This window comes from Eretmochelys imbricata, chromosome 5 (assembly GCF_965152235.1).
Source record: "Eretmochelys imbricata isolate rEreImb1 chromosome 5, rEreImb1.hap1, whole genome shotgun sequence".
In the NCBI taxonomy this organism is placed as follows: domain Eukaryota; kingdom Metazoa; phylum Chordata; order Testudines; family Cheloniidae; genus Eretmochelys; species Eretmochelys imbricata.
In genome coordinates, this window is record NC_135576.1 from 90,842,481 (window position 1) to 90,866,469 (window position 23,989).

General features: G+C 38.7%; 1 protein-coding gene across 5 annotated transcripts in view; it reads left to right on the plus strand.

Annotated features, from left to right (window-relative positions):
• Nucleotides 1-17,010, plus strand: part of AGTPBP1 (ATP/GTP binding carboxypeptidase 1) — a 146,124-nt gene extending 129,114 nt beyond the window's left edge. For all 5 annotated transcript variants that reach the window (XM_077817514.1, XM_077817512.1, XM_077817511.1 and 2 more), the window contains one exon: nucleotides 13,572-17,010. In XM_077817514.1, coding sequence (XP_077673640.1) covers nucleotides 13,572-13,749 — 178 coding nt within the window. In that variant the 3' untranslated portion in view covers nucleotides 13,750-17,010. The remainder of the gene's footprint in view (nucleotides 1-13,571) is intronic.
• The last annotated feature ends 6,979 nt before the right edge of the window (nucleotides 17,011-23,989 follow it).

Sequence of the window (23,989 nt, forward strand, 5' to 3'; positions counted from 1 at the left end):
TATAGATTTTGATGGTATATTAAATTTGTGCAAGAATTATTACTACTTTTCTCATGCTTAACTGCTTTTGAAAGAATTCTCTAGTAAAACTCATCTCAGCAGAGTTCTGTCGTGTGTGTGCGTGCGGGTGCGTGTGTGTATGCATCCAGCATAATCTAAACACCTGCTATAGTTAAGGTTGAATTCTGATTTCCCTTCTAACCTTGCTTTTCAGTTACTCATACATTTTTGCCTTAAATTTGAGGAATTTGGAGTGAAATCAGGTGATCTTGTTTTTGAGCTACTTGGTAATAAAGTATACGTTTTGCTCATAAATTTCAGTCAGAAAATTTTGCTCTCTGATAACTTGCAAAGGACTGAGGCTAGAAACTTCAGCTGTAGCTCGTCTTTCAGTGACACCTACAAAACAAAAATCAAGCCAGCTTTGAAGAATGGCTCAATCACTTCTAAATTAATGAATATTTTGAAGTTGGATGCATCTGTAAAGAACCTTTCAAAAACATATTTAGGATTCCCCATGTAAGGTACTTGGTAGAGAGAGTGAGCATTGCAGCCAAATGGTTCTTCACGAAAGGAATTGGGCCAGTTAAGAATGGTTCTGTTAGTGCCACTGGGGCATGGTGCTTCAGTAACTTATATTTCCATAGTTGGGAGCATTTAGATTATGCCTCGGATCAAGGAATTTGAAGCCAAATACTTCAGATTTTTCTCACTTCTTTCATTCTTTTTCTTTAAAAGTCATGGGAAATTAAATATCTTAATATAACATTAGCACTCAAGTCAGGAAATTCTAAATGTTAAGTTGCTTCCATTATGTTCACTTAGTCCTATTGTATTAAAAACTGCAAAATATAGTACTTTCACATATAAACCTGTGTGTGTGTAATATAAAATGTGTGGGGAGCATCCCTTAACTTGTGGAATAGACTGGCTTTTAACAACTTGTTTCTGTCTTAATGCAGCATTAAGACAAATTAATGTTTGTGTGTGACTTTTAAAAACTGCTGTCTATTTGTCATAACCAGTTCTATCAGTGTATATCTTTAAGTCCAATCCTGTTCCATTGATTTCAATGGCAAAGTTTCCATTGAAATCAGTGGGAGCAGATTCAGATCCCCATAGGTACAGGGAATATCTCTCTGACTAAAAAAACTTTCAAACCACTGATTACTGTTTAAGTGACATAATATATGTTGCATCACTGAATGAAAGCATAAAACCAAGTGGGCCCCCTTTTTATAAGGGGGTATTTTGACCTAATCCTTGTACATAAACTGCACAGTCCTATAATATTTCCATTCTTTTGCAAGAAGCAGTTGGTGATATCTCAAATCGGGCATTAGTGGAAAAGTTTCATTTCTACTGTACAGCTTTTCTAATTCATCACTCATGCATTAATGACCCCCACCTATGGAATTTGGAGAAGGTCCAGTGTTGTTCTGAAGGCTTCAGGAGTAAGTCCCACCCTTCATCGCAGGCCCCCAGATTTTCTGCTGCTGTTGGTAGAAAAAGTTGGCAATTCAGTTTCTCCCAACAATTTTGTGTTCTAACTTTAATTTGAATTTTTGTGCGCTAGCAACCTATAATGAGTCATTCCTCTCCTGGTTTGGGTATTTGGCAGCGCAGAAGTTTGTCAACCAGATGTGCCACTTCAGCACCTCACTAGGAGTCCTCTGCCACCCTTGGGCTATGCAAGCACTGCACTGAATCGAAGCAGCATTCCCTATGTGAGGTGGCATTCACAGGCTCTACGTAGGGTGAATTACATAGCCAGCCAGCCCTCGCACTGCCAGCACCCAGGGCTCTGAATTGTACTGGCAGCTCAGGTCCCCTCCCCTCACCTGAGGAGCTACCTCCAGTGCAGGAAAGGTGGGAACGGGTCTCACTGTCTCTCTACCCTTTCCCTACTCCACAGGCTTTGAGTGCACATTAGAGCATAGGGAGCACTTCAGAGATCCATGAGGATTCCACTCCCCGTGAAGTAACACCATTATGGGATTAGAGACGAGGAAGTGAGAAATCCATTCCCATGTTCAAAGTGGCTCCTGAGTAAAGCCCTAAGTTGAACTAGGTTACTCCTATAGTACTTATTTGGGTGCTAGTTAGCCTGTGGGATCAGGCTGGCAACCTTTCAGGTTCATGGAGACATCTAGCAGCTTACTTCTACAAACAACGTATTTGTACCAGTACTCTTCCTTAGCTGAGTATAAACAGCCAGGGGAAGTACCATGCATGCACTAAACACCCCAGCACCCGCCACTCACCCCAACAAACTTTCTGTGCAGGACTTTTCCAGGACAGGATGCCAGTGGCTTGCCAGGAATTCATTAATATTAATAATATATCTTCCCTTTCAAACATTATTTAAAGGTATGATTTTGTATAGATACCACCTCTGAGGATATAAGGTCCAAATAAGGGCTTCTGATTAAAACCAAATGTTAAACTAAAGCATTATGAAATTTCTTTGTTTTTATCTAACATTTTGGGAGCCTAGGGTTGGTGCAGCAGTAGCTCCACTTGTGAAAAAGTGACCCCTTTGGAAAGGGTTTTTCTTCCAAAAGATCACATACACCATAGGAATGAGAATACACTGTACAGCAATTTCATAACCTCAGCAATAACTATTCTGAGCAAAGATTCCTCATATACTTAGTAAGGAAAGACTGTTTGGTGGCAAGCATGTGGCTCATCATCTAGGGATATGAGCCTTGCTTAGAGTGAGACCTCTCAGGGTCTGTCATGGTCAAACCCTTGATGTGATTTGTGACAATAGCAATGGCTTTTAACTCATTGGCTACAAGGAAGCTGGGTTACACAGATACCATTATTCTTCCTACACAGATACCTTGTGCATATAAGCATACAGCGAGAAGCTGTTTGCAAGAACAGTAGAGAAATTAGTAGCTGAGATAACAGTGAGGGTTGAGGCCTCTATGAAAGCCAGCATAAAAATCCATTGGTCACCACCAAGCACCCGGGTATCCAAGAAGGAACTGTTACTTTAGCAGAGGTAAAAATCTGGAGCAGAAGCTTCCAAGAAACCTAATTACATTTTCTACCAAACCAACAAAATTCTCAGCGTGACAACGATGAAACGAGCATTTGTGTCTAAGAGCTCACAATCCCTTCTTTCTGATCTACTTTCCGCACCCAAAATCTTCAGAAGTGGCTAGTAACAGCAAGGTACAGGTTACAAATTACACATGCATAGACAACATACGAATCAGTGCCTTGCCCCAAGGGTGGGGGGGCACTTGTAACTGGAAAGCTGCTAAAAAGGATTAATAGCCACCGGTTGTTTAAAATCCTGAAGAGCTTTGAACCCAATGAATTGCTCATCCAGTGGTCAAAACAAGGATGGCTCAAACTGTAATTTTACCATCATGATGAAGATTTGCATAGATCCAAAGCTTCCTTGCATCAGTCATTTCCTGACAGTGCTCATCCATAGCCAATTATCTCCAGTGGGCAGGATTGCTGGTTTCATCCTGTGAGTGGGTTTCTCAAAATACATCTACGAAAGCTTCTCCTGAGGACATAGAACCACACACCTGATAAAATGCAAAATTAGGTGTCAATCTCAGATCACATCTTAATGTCCTGTTTGTACTCACCTACCCACAAACAACATGATGAAAGCCAACCAAATTTTCACTCCAGAGCTCCATGTTCTCACTATAGAAACAAGCCGCACACAGTAGGGCGTATAGGTGGAAGACAAATTTCCAAAATCTCAGCATATGCAATCTTTCAGTTCATTTTGACAGCTGTTAGTGGTGTGTCTGAACAAAACACACACACTCACTCTCTCTCACATGGCCATATGGGATCAAGCCAGTGATCCAATTAGTATCCTGCCTATGATGCTGGCCAGCACCATTTATGTCAGAAGAAGGTATAAGAAGCCAAACAGTAGGCTATTACAGTGTTCACAAGGAAGTATTCTCTTGCCTCCCATTAGAGGTTGGTTTATGATTGAGGCATGTATGTTGTATCCCTTCCAAAACCAGAAAGTAAGTAGAGGTTGAAGCTTCTCTGTGGCAATGGAAGTAATGCATTGGGCAAATAATTTGTTTTCAAGGCAATTCACATAAAGGATACAGAAAAGGGGAAACCACAGAGAGTTGAAGTCCTCTTAATTCTCTACTGCCCACAAGGCAGGACTTCCTATGCAGCCAAGGAACCCATACTGGACCTACAGAAAAAGACCAGACCCCTTGAAGCGGGACTCCTTCATCCAGACCACGAACACCTATAGTCAACAGCTGGTCATTTGAAGAGAAGTGTAGTTCAGCATGAATTCTCTCTTAGCTTTTGGTATCCAGATAGAACTCAACCAAGAATGTCCTACATTGATCTGGAACATTTTTACATTTCTGGTGAATTGGGAAACATAATTCTCTTTGGGGCAGGGACTGCCTCTTTATTTTTACTGTTCCCAGGAAAAAGGGTCCTGACGTCTAAATGCTACTGAACTGTAAGAATAATAATAATCACAACATTATGGTGATTTCAGCTACATTGGAGTTTCTCAGAATAGTTGATTGGAGTCCTACAATCAAGCATTATGGAAACATGGGTACAAGTCCTAGTGGCATTCTGTAGGTAGGCATGTTGGACTCTGTTTGACTATCATCAAAGGACAAGATTAATCAAATGACCGGTTATACAAGACAAAACCATTTACCTCCAAAAGGCAGGTTGTGAAATTACTTCCCTTGCCTATACAAGAACCATGCTGCTGTTGTCCTAAGAAATGAGGTTAATTTTATAGCTCCAGAAACCTTTCTGTTCATGGAGCAGGTCCTCAAAGAATCAATCTTGAAGTACTTGCATGAGAGGAAAGTGATCAGGAACAGCCAGCATGGATTCACCAAGGGAAGGTCATGCCTGACTAATCTAATCGCCTTTTATCATGAGATTACTGGTTCTGTGGATGAAGGGAAAGCAGTGGATGTATTGTTTCTTGACTTTAGCAAAGCTTTTGACACGGTCTCCCACAGTATTCTTGTCAGCAAGTTAAGGAAGTATGGGCTGGATGAATGCACTATAGGGTGGGTAGAAAGCTGGCTAGATTGTCGGGCTCAACGGGTAGTGATCAATGGCTCCATGTCTAGTTGGCAGCCGGTGTCAAGTGGAGTGCCCCAGGGGTCGGTCCTGGGGCCGGTTTTGTTCAATATCTTCATAAATGATCTGGAGGATGGTGTGGATTGCACTCTCAGCAAATTTGCGGACGATACTAAACTGGGAGGAGTGGTAGATACGCTGGAGGGGAGGGATAGGATACAGAAGGACCTAGACAAATTGGAGGATTGGGCCAAAAGAAATCTGATGAGGTTCAATAAGGATAAGTGCAGGGTCCTGCACTTAGGACGGAAGAATCCAATGCACCGCTACAGACTAGGGACCGAATGGCTAGGCAGCAGTTCTGCGGAAAAGGACCTAGGGGTGACAGTGGACGAGAAGCTGGATATGAGTCAGCAGTGTGCCCTTGTTGCCAAGAAGGCCAATGGCATTTTGGGATGTATAAGTAGGGGCATAGCGAGCAGATCGGGGGACGTGATCGTCCCCCTCTATTCGACATTGGTGAGGCCTCATCTGGAGTACTGTGTCCAGTTTTGGGCCCCACACTACAAGAAGGATGTGGATAAATTGGAGAGAGTCCAGCGAAGGGCAACAAAAATGATTAGGGGTCTAGAACACATGACTTATGAGGAGAGGCTGAGGGAGCTGGGATTGTTTAGCCTGCAGAAGAGAAGAATGAGGGGGGATTTGATAGCTGCTTTCAACTACCTGAAAGGGGGTTCCAAAGAGGATGGCTCTAGACTGTTCTCAATGGTAGCAGATGACAGAACGAGGAGTAATGGCCTCAAGTTGCAGTGGGGGAGGTTTAGATTGGATATTAGGAAAAACTTTTTCACTAAGAGGGTGGTGAAACACTGGAATGCGTTGCCTAGGGAGGTGGTGGAATCTCCTTCCTTGGAAGTTTTTAAGGTCAGGCTTGACAAAGCCCTGGCTGGGATGATTTAACTGGGAATTGGTCCTGCTTCGAGCAGGGGGTTGGACTAGATGACCTTCAGGGGTCCCTTCCAACCCTGATATTCTATGATTCTATGATTCTATGTTCAAGATAAATTCCTCCTTCCACAGTGCCTGGGAAATAGTCCAAGGCCATAGTGTCCCAGTTGCAATATTTGTGGTAAATAAGGTAACAGTTACTGTACATACTTTTCTGAAGTTGCTGATTGTAATATGTCTGAGAGAGTCTCCTTTTTAAAAGACAAAAGGTGTGTGCATTCAGAATCACTGTAATTAATTAAACAAATAGTATAGGTAATTACACAAGACCTCCTCTTCCTTAACTTGGGATAAAGAGGACAGGCCAACATTTTAAAGTACTTTTCAATATTTCGTTACATCTGGATGTACTTACCTTAAGTTAACCAAAGCATTTTCAACTGAGTCAGCAGCATGTTTGATTTACAAAAAAGAAAGCAATAACTAGACTTATTTCCCTCTGGTAATGCACTTTAACATTTTAGGCGATGAATTAAACATTTAAATTATTTATTTTCCTTTAATTATTCTGAACTCTTTTTCCAGTATTTTTCCCCCAGTTTCCCCAAAGAGAAACCATTAGGCTACATGTAATAATGGTCCTGTAGTAAGAATTATGGTTGTGATGCTGACGGGTTTGATGGGCTCTATGAATGCAATGAAATAAAAACATATGACTCTGGTCATAACTAGTGGGATTTATGAGCATTATCTATCTTTGTCTGATGACTTGACCTTGTTCAGAAATTCTGGTGCCTTGTTCAATTTTATAAGGCTCACACAGTATGTTCTAGGTTAGTGGTTCTCAACCAAGGGTATGCAGAGGTCTTCCAGGGGATATATTGACTTATCTAGATATTTGCGTAGTTTTACAACAGGTTACATAAAAAGCACTAGCGAAATCACTACAAACAAAAATTTCATCCAGACAATGACTTGTTTATTCTGCTCTATATACTATACACTGAAATGTAAGAACAATATTTATATTCCAATGAAAAAGTAAGTGATCAGATATAGTGTGCTGTGATACTTTTGTATTATGTCTGATTTTGTAAGCAAGTATTTTTTAAGTAAGGTGAAACTTGGGGGTACGCAAGACAAATCAGACTCCTGAAAGAGGTACAGTAGTCCTGAAAAGTTGAGAACCACTGTTCTAGGTTATCCAGTGTTTTCATTTTATAGATTTTGTTTAATTATAGCAGACACAGATTGAGCTTTAGGATTTCTCATATTACTTTCTCATTAGAGTTAACAAAGAGGAAATTTTGGGAAATGGCAAGGGGGAGACCAGCTCTAGAAATGAGAGGAGACGGAAACCAGCTACAAATGCTACCTCCCCATCTCACTTTGTGGGAAGGTTGATGGCACCCAGCTCCTTTTGATTGTGAATAGAAGTTGGACACTGAACTGCTTTTCAAATTTGTCCTTTAGATCTTTCCTTCTCACACAGGAAAAACCATAGAAGGGGAGAATTACCCAAGGGAACTCCATAAGCAGATGTAAGTTGAGTTCCATGAGTGATATTGCCTTCAAGGGAGGAGATTTTTTAGCTACTGTAGGAGCATGGCCTTCCAATAGCTTGGATATCTGGAGATCTCTGGGTAAATTCTAAGGAACTGAGGACATGGAAAGCTGGTTCCTTTACACTACTCCCTGTCTCCTCTCCTCCCACTTTTACTTCCCTGTCAAAACTCCTTTGGCAGCAATCACTGGTTCCTTGCCAATTGTTTTTCTGTCTCTCGCTGATACCATGTGGTGGTGTAACTTTCAGTCTTTGGGCAGAAACTCTCAATCTCTTCTTGTAAAGCACTGTAAATATCCTAATGTAAGTGTGTTTTAATAAGTTATAGAAAATTTTTGCTTCCTTCAAGGTTGACTTCTCCTGCAACTGAAGCATTTGAATAATGAAAAATGAGACACATGTTTTGTATCAGAAAAAAACAAAACTGGAAAAATCATGAGTTCGTTGTGGCAAAAATAGCCATTTTAGCTGGGGGAAAAAAATCACAACTTTTTTCCAAAGATTAGTGTATTTTTATTGGTAAGTGTACCAAAACATTCATTCAAATAGGAAAAAATATAGAACATAAAATATTGCCAAAATTATTTGAAAAATTATAGTAGGTCTTGTTTTGATACAGCATTTTATGCATTTTTAAATTACATGATTTTCTGGATACCCTGTCATTTCTAAACATATTTTTGTATAAAGGAAGGGTATACTTTTGAAAAGCACTATTTGTTTGAGAGTCTGAGTCCTGCAACACTCATAAGTTAAACTTCTCAATGAAAACTAAGTGTATCTTCACACTTGTAAGGGTAAAAATTAAATTTAAATAAAATATATGAACACTAAAGAAGTTTTAAAGGGGTCACTTGAACAGCTGTGACTTTAAAGAAAGCACACATTATGTAATCCATGACAATCCACCAGTCTTAATAATAATAAACCAATTTATTATTAATTTTTGTTTTAAAAAGAAAAGCAAGAGGTGATGGGGGAGGAGGGATTATTGAGTATGTTAATTAGAAACAACTCAAGGGAAAAGTTAGGAAATTAAAATCCATAGAATCAGCATGGAAGGCAGCTAAAAATACATTGAGTCCCAAGACATGTCATGATATTAAAAAAACAAAATTGATTAAACAGCAAGGTTCAAGTGTTCGTCACCAAAAATGTAGAAATCCAGCACAAGTGAGAACAGTGGAGTAGAGTCTAAATTTTGTTAGATGCATTCTAAAATACAGATTAAAGAGGGCTAAGAAGAATTTCGAAGAACAAATATCAAAGGATGATATGATAAATTCACTACATCAGAAATAGAGCCGTGGGAGGGCCTGTTGGCTGTTAACTGTACCAGACACTCGGATACCTTTTCGATGGGTACAGAAGGAAATGAAACATGTAGACAAAATAAGCACAACCTAACATATTTTATTTCAGTAGAATGTGAATGGGCAATAATAGCATAGTGGGTGCCATGGAGAGCCAGGTAAACTTGTTAAAATGAAAATAATTTCAGAGCCAGACTTAATAGGGGCAGATATGTAGGCAAGCTTCTCCATGTAGCTTTGCTAATCCTGACCTGTAAATTAACTCTTCTAGTACTGGACTTCTCCTGAGTGGAAAAAGATAATTATTGTATTGATAGTTTTATGATTAGTAAAAATTTCACCAAAGATTAAACTACCCTTACATTTCTAACCTGAGATTTGAATGCAGATTGGCAGTTGCAAATGTCTGTGGTGCATTGTATTACTCTGCTTTGTTCTCTGGATTTTAAAAAGATGATCATGTTAAGATAAAAACTTGACATGCCTAAGTGTTCCCTGATGCCTCTTTTGAGACAAAGCTGCAGTATTGGCTTGTTTTTAATACTACTTGCTAGTTGTTGACCTAAAACGGAGTTAAAATAGCAATAATTTTCCGTCTTGTATGCGTATTGCAACTGTCTTGTACGCATATTGCAACACAGAATTCAGAGTGGTAGCCGTGTTAGTCTGTATCAGCAAAAAGAGTGAGTGCTTGTGGCACCTTAGAAACGAACAAATTTATTTGGGCATAAGCTTTCGTGGGCTAAAACCCACTTCATCGGATTTATGCAGTGAAAAATATAGGAGGAAGATTACACGCACGCACGCACCTTATACATAGATTATGCCCAAATAAATTTGTTATTAGTCTCTACGGTGCCACAATACTCTGTTTTTTTTAGAATTCAGAATGTAGACTGGGACATAGTCTGTCACTTGGTAAACAGAATGTAAGCTCCTAGAAGTGAAGGTGGCTTGCTGAAATGTCCAGTTCTCTGCGTAATCATTAAGACAGTTGCAACATGTTCTGGACTGTGTATGTGTAAAATAATTTTTTTAAAAACTACAGTAAACTTACCTGATGGAGAGAGAGTATCTCTTGCAGAAGACTCCATTGCATTCTCTGTTATCCTAAGTTACATGCAACTAAACAAATCAATTTTATAAGTGTCTATTGTAATACATTTTTATACGTTAACTTCATGGTAGCACTGGCTAGAAAAACATGTCATTGGCACTGCAAAAATTAGTTTTGTGAAACTTTTCAGTTCTCACAACTATGAGTTAATGAGGGCAGTGTTCAGAATTAATGGCTGCATTTCCTGTGAATTGAATTACACAGAATATCCTGTTTCAGAGTAGCAGCCGTGTAAGTGAGCTGTAGCTCATGAAAGCTTATGCTCAAATAAATTTGTTAGTCTCTAAGGTGCCACAAGTACTCCTTTTCTTTTTACAGAATATCCTGCAATTGCAGTGGGAACTCCTTGTATGTGTAATCTAGCAAATCAATATCTGTGTTGAGTGATCCGAAGCAGAAATCCCAGAATAGTCTACACACTTGTTGAGATGAGATGTGTTTTGAGTGTGGTTTCTTGCAGGGAGTAATTTTCCAAAGAGATGAATGAAAATTTCAACCTATTTTCCTTCAAATGAAGTAGGTGTTGGTGGATTATGATTTTCTAGAGGAAGGAATACAGTCACATCATTAAATCACGGGATGGGGAGTCAGGAGATCTGGCTTTTGTTACTGGCCCTGCCATAGATGTTCAGTGCCATGTTGTATCCCTATCTGTAAAACAAGGATACCTTGAAGACTTAATTCATTAATGCTTGTGAAGTGCCTTGTGAGCCTCATGTAAAGGCACTAGAATAACAGTCTTGTTATAAGTTTATTTGTGCCAGTCAGAGTACCTGATTGTATCCCTCTCCTTAACCCTTCATATGTTGCTTGTCTTTTTGGAATGTAAACTAATTAGGGTAGACACCCAATATATGTATGTTCAACATCTAGCATAATTAGCCTTGGCCCTAGTTGGGGTCTGTGGGTGCCACCAAAATATTAAATAACAATTGTTAAACACATTTAGTTTTGTATTGCTTTTCTTTTTGTGGTATTTAGTAAGCACAACTAAGCTCTTAACCCTTATTCTGAAAAATTTAAAGGGTAAATGTAATATACAGTAGCCTATTCTCTCTCTTTTGTGTGCGCTAATTTAATTTGTTAGGCCTTTGATTTTTAGTACTTTTAAAACCTATTTTTAAACTAAAAAGTCCAGGTTTTTTGGTCATGTTCCCAGTATGTGAATCTTAGCTGTCAGTTGCACACTTCACTTGAGGTTTGAAGGTACAGAGAATACACTCAGTGAAAAATATTTGCACCAAATTTCAGCCCATTGCAAATTATAATGGTCCTTTGCTTACTCTTTAAAAGAGCTTTAGAGTGGAAACAGTAATGAAATTAAATGCAGAGCTACTGTCGAGATCCTATAGTGTACCTCAAAAAAAAAAAAAGTTGTAAAAATTCAAATGTATAACTTTGAAATACTTTGTTTAATGATCCTAACACAATAACCCAAACCAGACCACCTTACATGTTCCTAACACACCTGTTGTGTTTTTATGAGTTGTATCTGGTTATTATTGATTCCTTAGTTCCAGCTCTTCCAATGTAGAAACATTTGGCAAACCTAATGGGGAATCTATATGATTTGATTATGAATTTAAAATGGGTAAGTTGCAGATCCTTTCTAGGACCTCATCCGAACTCAGAGCTACTTACTTTATGAAATATTTAGAAGCATTTAGTGCTTTTAAGCAAATAGTTTTATTCTGTGTCCCAAGGGACAATAATAAACCTGGGTACGAAAAATTCAATTTTTATTTTTTCTCATAATAGGAAACTCTGGGGTAGTGAAAAAGGCCTATTCAGTCTTGGTTTACTCTAATGGTAGATAATCATTTTAGAATCTTGGAAGAAATTAGTTTAGCACATTACTCTAGAAACCATTTAGAATATCCCATAGTCACTTACCCAGCTTCTTAAAGTTAACTGCTGCCTGTGAACTGCAGGATTTAAGATAAGATGTTCAAAAACTAATCTATGCAAAGTATGAATAAGTTTAACAATTTTCAAATAACCTTGATAATTTTGCATACAAAAGAAGGCTTAACCCCCTGCTTTGTGAGTACTTAAGCTTTCATTTACAAACTAGTCAAAAGTGCTCTTTGTAACATTTTTCAAACTAATTAATAACTTTTTTTTAATTAAAACATAAGTTTACAATCTGAAAATGAGCTTATAATTTAAAACACTAAAGTTGGAAGCTCTTGACAGCAGGGTCTACGTTTTCTTGTATCTGTTCAGTCCCTATCACAGTTAATACATATTCTGTATGTTATATAGTAGCACCTTGTTAGGGTATAGATATTCAGACCTGTCTGTAAAGCCCTTTACTCTAAGAATTTAGGTGTATTCTTATCACTTAGCTAGTTATAGAGGTATAAAAGAAAATCAAAATCGCTGTCTGCTGGTGTAAGGGCCTGCTCTTACTGTGACAGTCTGAGGCTCTGTTCTTAGGCTAAGATCTCTGGCTAAGCAGCAGAGGCAGCCATAAGCTGGGACGCGTATGGTCATATCCTCACATTCCAAACTAGTCACGTTGAAATCAGGCAATCTGGGGCTGTTAGAAAGGTGATCTGATCTATCACCTCCAGAGAAAGGGAAGAGCCTAGAGGATGTAAAAGGAAGTTTAGTTTGATAGTTTTCTGTTCAGTAAGAACTCACTTATCAATAGACACAGTTGGGAAACCCTTATGTCTTTATAGATGTAGTTGTGAAATCCTCACTTCTGTATTATTTTGTCATTATAGTTCCCACTTTGCTATTGTTTATTTGCCTGGTCTCTGTCTGGTTCCGTGATTGTTTCTGTTTGCTGTATAATTAATTTTGCTGGGTGTAAACTAATTAAGGTGGTGGGATATAGTTGGTTAAATAATCATGTTACAATATGTTAGGATTGGTTAGTTAAATTTCAGGAAAATGATAGGTTAAGGTATAGCTAAGCAGAACTCAAGTTTTACTATATAGTCTTCAGTCAATCAGGAAGTAAGGGGGGGGAATGGGAACGGAATGGGGGTGGGGAAATTGGAATCATGTTTTGCTAAGGGGCGGAAATGGGAGCAGGGACACAGGTAGGCTCTGTGGTGTCAGAGCTGGGAAGGGGGACACTAAGGAAGGAAACTGGAATCATGCTTGCTGGAAGTTCACCCCCATAAACATCAAATTGTCTGTACCTTTGGACTTCAGGTATTGTTGCTCTCTGTTCATGCAAGAAGGACCAGGGAAGTAAGCGGGTGAAGGAATAAGCCCTCTAACATACCTAAAAAGCTAACTTACTCCCGTTCAATGACTTTTAAATTGTGTATAATTTCTTTATATTTTACATATATATCCTATGTAGTGTGTGTCTATGATATTAATTTGTTAGCTTTATAAATGTCATTTTGGCTCACCGTTTATATGCATTATTCAGGTTAATTATTCCTATTAGCCTGATTTTCTTACATTAAAACGAGTATCATTTTGAATTATTCATTTAGCTCAAGATAAGGAAGTACATTGTCTTTCTGACTGTAGCTGAATTTAAATCTTTAAAAGCGATTAATGCAACCTATTGTGTGTTGTCTTTCTACAGCCCCACTACATATGTTCTAGATGAAGATGAGCCTCGCTTCCTTGAAGAAGTTGATTACAGTGCAGAGAGTAATGATGAGCAAGACATTGAATTGGCTGATAATGCAGGCGATTATGAACCCTCTGTTCCAGAAGAGGGGCTTTCTGACTCAGAAATGACAAGGACACACCTGCCTTGAGCCATCTTTGTAGACTCAAAGAAGAAAATGAATATCCTGGTTTTTAGTGGACAGGAAACAGGGAAGTATCTGGCTCTCAAGAGGGTTGGCTCAAAGAGACAAAAGTAATTGAAGTCAGTTTAGCTGAAAGACAATAAATGTGTTTCTGATTTATGATAATATTGGCATTTGTTTTATTTAAGGAATTCAGTGCCTTCATTTGGCACTGAATATATCAAATAATTGCTTTACCATTTCATTTTCTACCAAATATTGTTGCATGGCTTTTTGTGTCCTTAATCACCAACAAATGGATTATAAATTGTAGTATGTCAGATACAGAAATTAATATTAAAATGCCTTGTGGTACAGTCCTTTGAGTTTCTTCCTGAAAAATACATATGTACAGGTTTTTTATTAATTTGTGTGTTTATTGAGGTTGAGGTTTTTCTTTAGAATTATGTTAAATGCTCGATTTTTTTGAAGTAATGCGGAGCTTGCTTTGAAACAGTTTCATTCTCTAGTTACTAAATTAAACAAAAATGAAAATTTGATCAATTGTTGTGCTTGTTTCTTGATCCTTTAATACACTGAGATTATAATTTTGCAGCAGCCATAATTTAAAATATACAATGACATCTAACTTGCCTTTTTAAAAAAGAAAGTTATTCTTGCAAGATTACTGTTAGTCCACTAGTCAGAAGTGTTTTATGGTGGCTCCGGCACCTGCACCTACTATGAATTGTATGTTTGCATAAAACTCTTCCCTGAAACACATCATCTCAGTGAAGAGAGAGATGTTCATCTCCACAATCAGTTAATTTTTAGCTTTGGAAACAAGTTTACTCAGTGACAAGAAGTGGCTAAATGTGTATACTGTATGTATATTTTGCTATGTATTTTTTAGCAACTTATTTAATATTCTTGTCAAATTCTTGTATTGTCAAAATGAGTTAATTTCATTCTGGGCATGTTTTTAAGGGGAAAGGTGGTATCCATGTTGGTTTAGAGTCTTCCTGTGAGTCAAAGATAGTCATGTTTTGGGAATGAACAAAGTCCTTTTGTACCTCCCCTACACCTCTACTGCCCCATTTTTGCTTAGAATAAGATTTAATGTGGAGCTGAAGTTACTGCCAAATATTTATAAAACTGATTTTTTGCTACAGCAAAAAGTTTAATTATCCTTGTTTGATGTGACCCAGTTCTGACTCTTCTTTATTTTTTTGAAAAATGCTTGTATAACATAAGGGGACATCTAAAAGCATCAAGCAGTATCTTTCGATACTGCAACAGGTCCCTAACTAAAGAGATTAAGTGTCAGCCATGCAAATGAAATTGGGGTGTGTGTGTTTTGTTTTTCTTTCTTTTTATTTGGTGCATGAAGTAAAAACCATAGAGAGCAAGATGGCTCAGGGGATCGTCAGTGGAAATGTGAAATCTTTTACCAATAACTCATTGGTTCAAATCCAGTTTAGGTAGGTAGCAACAGTCTGTGCCATCTTGGTTTTGAAATTGGGGTAGAGAGAGAAATGCTGGCATATTTGCCGATGAAATAGTAATGGCTTGCTCTTATGCTTAAATTTTTAAAAAAATTAAATGATCAGCGGGGAGAAGTAAGGGAATGGTAGAACCACCTATATACTCTCTCCTCCAACTTTTTCTTTTTAAGGACTGATCATGTTAATTGTTCTGTGACCTATATTGAATGAGTAGGCAGGCTCAGTCCACTCCCTGGTGAGCAGGTGTTCAGACAGCAAAGTGACCATCACAATTGGCACTTTGGGCAATAACCAGAGACACCAGGGACTGAACCTGCTACTCTCTTATCCCCTCTTATCACCTAGAGGTCATTCCTCTAGATCAGGATTAAGACGCATTAGCAGGGCAGTGTAGGGAAGCTCATATTGCTCCCACTGTGTTGTACCCGTTCTGGGTATAAATAGTCCTCCAGTCTCTAGAACTCTTACTCTAGCACCCTTCATAAGTAATAAATTCACTTAAATTAACTTTCTGTATTAACACAGCAAGTAAATTAGCATCTCTGTGTAGATTGACTTAATAGTAATATAGTATCAGAGAGGTAGCCGTGTTAATCTGTATCCACAAAAACAACGGAGTCGTCCGGTGGCACCTTAAAGACTAACAGATTTATTTGGGCATAAGCTTTCGTGGGTAAAAAACCCACTTCTTCAGATGCATAGATGCTTATGCCCAAATAAAACTGTTAATCTTTAAGGTGCCACCAGACTCGTAGTTGTTTTAGTAGTAGTATAGATTTCAACATTTTAATACTGTGGCCTGATAACATGAGGAATGTATTAATTCAATTTAAAGAACTCCATAGTCTCAATAGTGCAGTATCCTTAATGCCCGTCCCAAGTAAGTGTGTGTGTGTGTGTTTGTGTAGAAGCTCTGTTTGGACTAGTGGTTCTGGAAGATGATCCAAAAAGGAGTTATGAATGACTACTGAATAAATATTTATTCAGGGCGTTTCTTACAAACAGATACTTAAATACAAGTCTGAAATGTAAATACAACAATGTTCATTTCTATCTAGGTTTTGAGAGGCTGAATCCATTGTGCATGAGAATTTCAAGAGCATGTTTTATATACCGTACTGTACATGGCTCAGTATCTTGGTGCTAGTTATGACAGATGAAATTCTAGTCTTAATTCTAAATTTTCTTGATTTTTATGACTCAAGGTCCTTGCAACATGTTTTTGGTATTACATGATAGCTTTAATACAACCATGACAGATTCTTCATAAGGAAAGAGGCTATGCCTTTGCCTCCCTCCAAAATAATGATGAGTTTTAGTAACATAAGCATTTGATTTTGGTCATGATATTTACTCTATGCTTCTGAAGACTGAATGCTTTGCATTGCTAGATAATGAATTCCAGTATTCCCCATCCAGGTGTGATACAGAGACTGTAACACAAACTTGAAACTCTTCCTTCAGCAGTGACATCTTTCCTTGAATGTAATGGAAGCAACCTTCTTCATGTAATGTAATTTTCAAAGATTGCCATTTATGTCAATTTGTATGTGATGGTTTTTGGATGTGAAATATTGTGCAAGTCTAACTGAACAAAGAGAACCAGTGTTCGTTTCAAATAAGGCAATAGTAGCAGTAAAAAACTTCTTACAAAATCAAAATTCAGGTATCAGATACCTTTTCATTGTAATGCTGTACTAGACACAATTGTGGCAGTATTATTGTGCATGCATAGATATAAATATATTAAGAAAATATATAATAAAGGAATCATTATAATCGCCTTGTTTCCCTACACATTTTATTGGATTGAAAATAGAAATGGTTAATTTTGTGGTATTTTCCTTTTGCCAGGTATATTTAATGAGAGCATGTATGGTCCAGTTTTCAGTGTGAGCTGGGGTTGCTCAGTGTTTCTAAAAATGAGGCAATTAATATTCTAATTCTGTCAGTTTTTAAAAATTTAAGAAGCCAGCATGCTGCATTGTGTTAAGCTTTTCATTCACAGGCTAATGAGTAGAATCAGTTTTAGAAAACTGATTGCTTTTGGTGCTTGTAAAAAGTGCCAGACTCACCAAATCGGAGATCACCATTGTACAGATACAGCAAGAGAAGTAACACTGAACTTTTTCCCACACTACATAACTAAAATGTTTCTCTCCTCATTTAGGGGAGCCCTTGAGGTGTATGGTTTACTCTCTGCCTCTTCATTCCTTGGCACCTCAACTGAGGCTGGAAGGGAGAGACCCAGTTAGTGCCCACTGAACATGTTTTTTTTAATATCAATTGTACTTTTATAATTTTCATTCAGTATTAAGAACAAAACCCACAAAATGGTTTATAGGATGGAGTCCTAATACAGCATAAGTCCACAACTTTCATGGCTATGCATTTGAGCTAGTATATGAGGGCAGGTAAGGGTGTTCAAGAATTGGCTATGCTATTGTTTCACAAAATAAATACATAAATAATATACAGAACCACATCATATATATTCCTTAAATTATATCACTTGCAAGATCCCCCGTACCAGCTCCATGCTTCATCATTGTCTTTGGTAGCAGAGAAGTCCCTACGATGAGGAGAAAGAGAGCCAGGAAAGCTATAAGGAAAAAGGATGTTGTATGATCTGAATGCCTGCCTGACTTGCTAAAATATGGGGCATTTGGGGAAAAAAACTTCGATTTTGTTTGTTTAAAAAACCCTAAACACCCGCAAAGCAACACGTTGACATCTAAAATACTAAACAGCTTTGACAAGTGGTAAATACTATGTAATCAGTCTGAAATTGTATTATTCAATTATTTTTGAATAATATCAAGAGACTGATTTCATCTCTTTGAGAAGCTTATAAGAAATTTAAAGTAAATACCCTTAACCACCTCCTACAATTAGACAAATTAACCAAAGATCAGTTATTCTTTCACAAAAAATGAAATCTGCTCCATTGTTTGTGATGACTGGAGTTCCACTGAATTAAATAAATGAGATAATTTCCCATTCTGTAAGTCTAAGTTGAATCAACTCAAGAGGGTTCTGTGCTTTATGTGATAACCATTAGCCAGTCAGAGAAATGGTTGCTGTTTAATTCATGGTACAGCAATATTAATCAGGAACTGTAAAATTACTTCAACAGTAGAATAGCACAGGTTTTTCCTTTTTATTGCTGCTGGGGGAAAGTTATCTCCAAGGCAAATTCAGCAATGTAGTCAAAAGAGAATTTCAAATTACTAATATCAATGCTTTGTAGCACTTGCAGCTGTATATTATTGAGTACTGTAAATACAGAATTATTAATCTCCCCCAAATTTTAGGTATTTAAATTTTGGTAAAGAGAAAATGAAGATACGGGTGTGAGGAAATGGAAGCAAATCAGATCCTAATACATCATATGGCATACCAGGCTATGTTACTCTGACCTTATCCTCCCACACTCATGCATTAGTTTCATAAAATTAGCTCCAAACTACTTAATTTACATATATTTAAGGTAACTTTTTAGTTTAGAGTGATTTAAAATAAAGAGAGAATGAGCAGTGGTCTGGACACAGGACTGGGACTCAAGAACTGAAGGCAGCTAATCCTAGCTCAAACTGGTTCCTTCTTTTTCCTTGAGAAAAGTCACTTAATGTGTCTGCTTGTATTACTCCACCTACAAAAAGAGGAGACGAATAATAAGCCTATTTTTCAAGTGTATTATGAGTATACTTTTATACATCATAAAAGTATATGATGGCTTTTGTTGGTGTTGGACTCCAAACCAGAGGGAGAGGATGAGCAAACTGAATCTATGGACAAATATATTTGAATGTATTCCCAGTTTGGAGAAGTCATTTGGCAGCTGATGCTGAAGTGGCATCCTTGATAGAATGTTTCTGACTTGATATCACCCTGATTCAATTAGTCTGTGCCCCTCTCCTTTCAAATATTGGATGCAGTTCAAATTTGTCCATGATGCTCTGAGTCTGGCCATGTCCCTTTGCCCTCCCGCTACGTTCTCCACCTCCAGAAGCACAAAAAGTGTAGCAGTTCAGTGCTACTGTTTCTTCTAGCATCCTAGGTTTTAAAATCGTATTTTGGGGCAGAAGCAAGTAGAATCTCCCCATAGACCAAACTTACCAGACCTGTGTTCCCCTAACAGGGGCCACCTGCTGAGCAGCTTCTCTTCTGTAGCTCCATCCCACATCATGGTGGAGCAGGCAAAACAAAGCAAGCTGAAGGCCAAGGGCCATTCCATCTGCAAAGAGATCATATCAAGAACTGCAGAAGGGAAACTCCACAGCTGCTCAAAGCCTATGCAACACTAGCAACAGACTCAATCTGGACAGCATGCTGTGTCCTCTTCCCCACACCAGACAATGAAGCTAAATCAGTCCTCTTCAGTAACAAGGGCTCAACAAACTCTTAACGAGGATTCTTTGGACTAAATCCAAAAATTCCCCCAAATCTCCTAGTCCAATCCACTTAAAGAAAAGAAAAAAAAAAAAAACACCAGGAATCTTTCTCAAGTGCTTAATGAATGAGTAAGTGAGCCATTTGGCAGGATGTCTGTTCTGCTATTTGCCTGCTTATTCCCAAGGGAAGGATCTGGGGTGTTACAAGGATCTACCTGCGCATTACTCCTTCAGTTGCGTATCAGAGGCTTAGGACCACCCTGAAGTTAAGTTCCAGATGGGAGCCCCAACTAACAAAAAAAGGAACTGGTGTTCTGAAAGGGCTGAGGAAATAAAACCCTTGTGTAATAGACAAAAGTAAAGTCAAACACCAGAAAACACAAGAAAAAGTCACACAACGCCCTACAGCTCAACAGCACAAGCTCTTTCCCCCAGAGCAAAGGAAGGTCTCTGCTTTGGTCACAGTAACTGCGCCCCCCCGCACCACACCATGCCAAGGAAGCAGAAGTGTTTTAAACTCTGGGGAGAAAGATGGTGGCTTCTGTTGATGTTGGAATCCAGCCAGAGGGAGAGGATGAGCAAACTAAATCTAAGGGCAAATGTATTAGAATGTATTCCCATTTTGGAGAAGTCATGTGGCAGCTGATGCTGAAGTGGCATCCTTAATAGAAGTGGCATTTCAATTTCTATTGAGGCTGTTTTCTTTCCCAAAAAACCCTGCAGATAGGAAGATAGAGAGCATCTTTGTTTTGTTTGCCTTCAGAATCTAATTGGAAGACCACCAGTTCTACCAGGACCATAATGTTCTGATGCACTGTCCTTAGGCTTTGATTTTTTTAAAAAAATGGTTGTCTAAACTTAGGCACCTAAGCAGAAGTGGCCTAAGAGCAATGGGAGCTTCTGGGCATTAAGCACTTTTCTATGTAGATGCCTTAAAATTGGCTACTTAGATCTACCTAATAATGACATTGAAGACCTGATTGTAGACACTGGTGGCATTTCTATCACATCTGTCTACAAACTGCCATACAAATAATTCCAAGTTTACTAGTCCACATAACCTCAAACGTGACAAAATGTGGGTGATTGGTGACTAAGTCACAGTGTCAAATAAAGCTATAGCATAACTGATGAAAATGGTGAACTAGTTGAATCATGGGCAGATGCACATGCTTAATTCATGACCACAAGCTCCCCAGTTCTTTCAACAGCAGCCAAGGGAAACCTGGCTATAACCCTGATATGGCATTTGTTTGCAACAATGTAACTGGTTCATGTAACAAACTTAGTACGGGTCTGATTCCAGATCAATGCACCCTTAACACTGAATTCAGTACCGGTCTGCTAGTGCTTTAGTTTTAAGAAAGCAGAATGGAAGAGCTTCATCAATGGCCTTGGTGCTGTTGTAAGCAAGACTGAACCAATTCCAGCACGTTGTCTTGAAGAAGCGTACTCTGTGAGGCTGCAAAACAAATTATGTGCCAGGACTAACATCCAAGTTACCAGATCAGAATACAAAATACAAGCAGAAGTTTGAAGCAGACCTATTCTCTGAGGATACCGTCACAGCTCTTGAAGAACTGGTCTCTGCACTAAAGGAGAAAAAACAAGTCATGGCAGAATCTCATTGAAAGCGTGGACATGACCAACATCAGAAAGAAAACATGGATAACCATCCAGAATCTTAACAATGACCCAAGGAAGGCAGAGCAACATTACAATATTACTGTAGATCAGTTTGCACACCACTTTCTACAAAATTGTGGAGCACTGAACAGATAACCCAAAGCACTGCTTAAGCAGTAAGAACACCGCAAAAGTTACAGTTTTGGGGCACAGTATACAGTGACCAAATTAATCTCCTCAATTAATGTCCTCAAGAATAGCAAAACCACTGGTCTAAATTGTATTCACACTGATCAAAACAAACACTTAGAGCCAGCAACAAAGAACTGGTTACTCAAATTGTTTAATACATGTTCAGACACATACAAACTACCTACGGTCTGGTAACAAGCATGGGTTGTGGCACTCCTGAAGCCAGGGAAGGATGCAAAAGAGTGAAAAGCTTCAGGCCTATATCACTACTATGTCATCTCTACAAGCTGTATGGGCATCTCATCTTAAACTGCCTATGACCACTCATTTAAAAGCACCTAATCCCAGAGCAATCTGGATTCCACCCAGGCAAGTAATGCACCAATCAAGTGCTGAACATCCCTCAGTACATAAAAGATAGCTTTAAAAAGGATATGGTACCATGCCATGTTTATTGACCTATCAGCAGCATACAACACAGGGAATCACAGAAGGCTCTTCACAAAAAAATGCAACATGGAGAAAGATCACCTCATTTGACTGAAATAATCTCTCTTAGAGAACTGATGTTTTTACACTGAGCTATGTGGGAAGTGGAGCCGATTGGTGGCACCAGAAAAATGGCCTACCACGAGCATACTCTCACCAATACTCTTGAACATCTACATGAATAATCAACCAATCCATCTTGATCACTGATGGCTACCCAACTGGAAATCTGGTGCACAGGCTTCGAAACACTCAATGAGGATGTCAAATGCACATTGACTTTGTTGACTGCCTTCCCGCAGATGCAGAGAAGGATTGGTCAAACTAGAGGTGTTTAAATCACTTCCAAAGAAGAGTTGGCAGGTCAAAAGTCAATATGCGAAAGTGGGGCTACTCCAACAACACAGATGTCTGACTGTGGTGGAACACAAATCATGGAACATCTGTTGGTCTGTGGCTCCTGGAGGAACCAGGTACCAAGGAAGAACTTGCCAGTGCTACTGACCGAGCCACAATGTGTGCCTAGCATTAGAAAAACCTTTGACTGGGGTAGGAGGACAGGAGAAGAACCAAGGTATGATGCAGTCAGAAGGACAAACAGATGGAGGAAAGGTTCAACAAAATTTCGACTATGACTGTTCACATCATTGCACAAGAAGGTGCTATCCATCTGTCTGCCAATCTTCTGGGTGAAAATTTCAAAACTGAGCATTGATTTTTAGATGCCTTAATTTTTGAATGCCCAACTTTTTGTCACTTCAAAGTTTCCAGATTTTTCAGAGGTTGGATACACAGCACTTACTGAAAAACAGGCCCCTTTAAGGTGTCTCAAGTTGAGCACCCAAAAATTAAGGCACTCAGATTCACTGGTCACTTCTGAAAATTTTGGCACTAGTCTCTTGCATTGATTACTACATTGATCAGACTGGGATTCCTCTTGGCCCATACCCAACTAAACCTACAAAGGAAGGTGAAAGTACCATGAAGGGGAATTTTTCCCTTAGTTGATAGAAACAGGAGACCCACATAACGATTATACTTCCACAGTCCAGATCCCAAATCTTTGATTGGATGCTAGCCTTTCAGGATGGACAGCATGCCTGGGACATCACAAAATTCATAGAGCATGGTCAAAAGTCATAGAGGCTTCAGAGCATGTCTCCTCAAAATGAGTAGTTCAGCTGACATTCAAGATTTCCAGAAGCAACTGATTGTCCACCTCCTGACCTAATCAGGGAGCACAACATATGTGAATTGGCAAGAGGGTGCAAGAATCTTAAGTCTAAATGCCAAAACAATGCAGAATCTCTTGTGGGTGGAGGGTCACCTAGCTTCTGTTAGGCAGTTCACAGAAAAGTGTCACTGAACACAGAGGCAGACTATCTATGTCATCAGCAGATAGATGACCTTCTGTCCCACGGTTGCCTCTGCATCCCAATGCAGATTATTTGAATATTACAGCTTGGCTATTGAATGAAAAGTCCTAACCAAGGTGAGATACTATTCCAAAATAATATATATTATCCTACCTAATTTCTGAACAATTATGAAGAAGAGTCTCAAATTCGTGTCAGGACTGGGAAATCTACCTCCAAAAACTAATGTTCCAGATCTTCTGCATTTCTCATGATATAGCTTTAACATGGACCTCTGTCCTTCCACTGTTACATCTCCTGTATTGTCATGAAATGGTGTCATAAACACAGGCTCATCCAAATTTCCAGTGGATCACTCAGTGATATCAAGATTTTTTTTTTAAGCCAGTACTTCTAACCAAACTAATAGGCTTAAGCGCCTAACCAGTGGCATCTTCCCCCCACTGTATGTCCTCTCAATAAACACATGCTTCCTGCTTCAATTGCATCAGCAAGAAGAGTCTCTTAAACCCCTCCTTTTATTAAACAGAAGCCTTACTGCATCTTCCATGGTAAAAGATTTGTGGTTCCATCTTTACCAAGGCTAATGTTTAATTCCTGAAATGTGTTGAGGACTGTGTTCAAATTGCAAACTATCACTTTAAGACATGTGCAGGTCAGGGGTGGTCCTGGTCTTGCTTGCAGG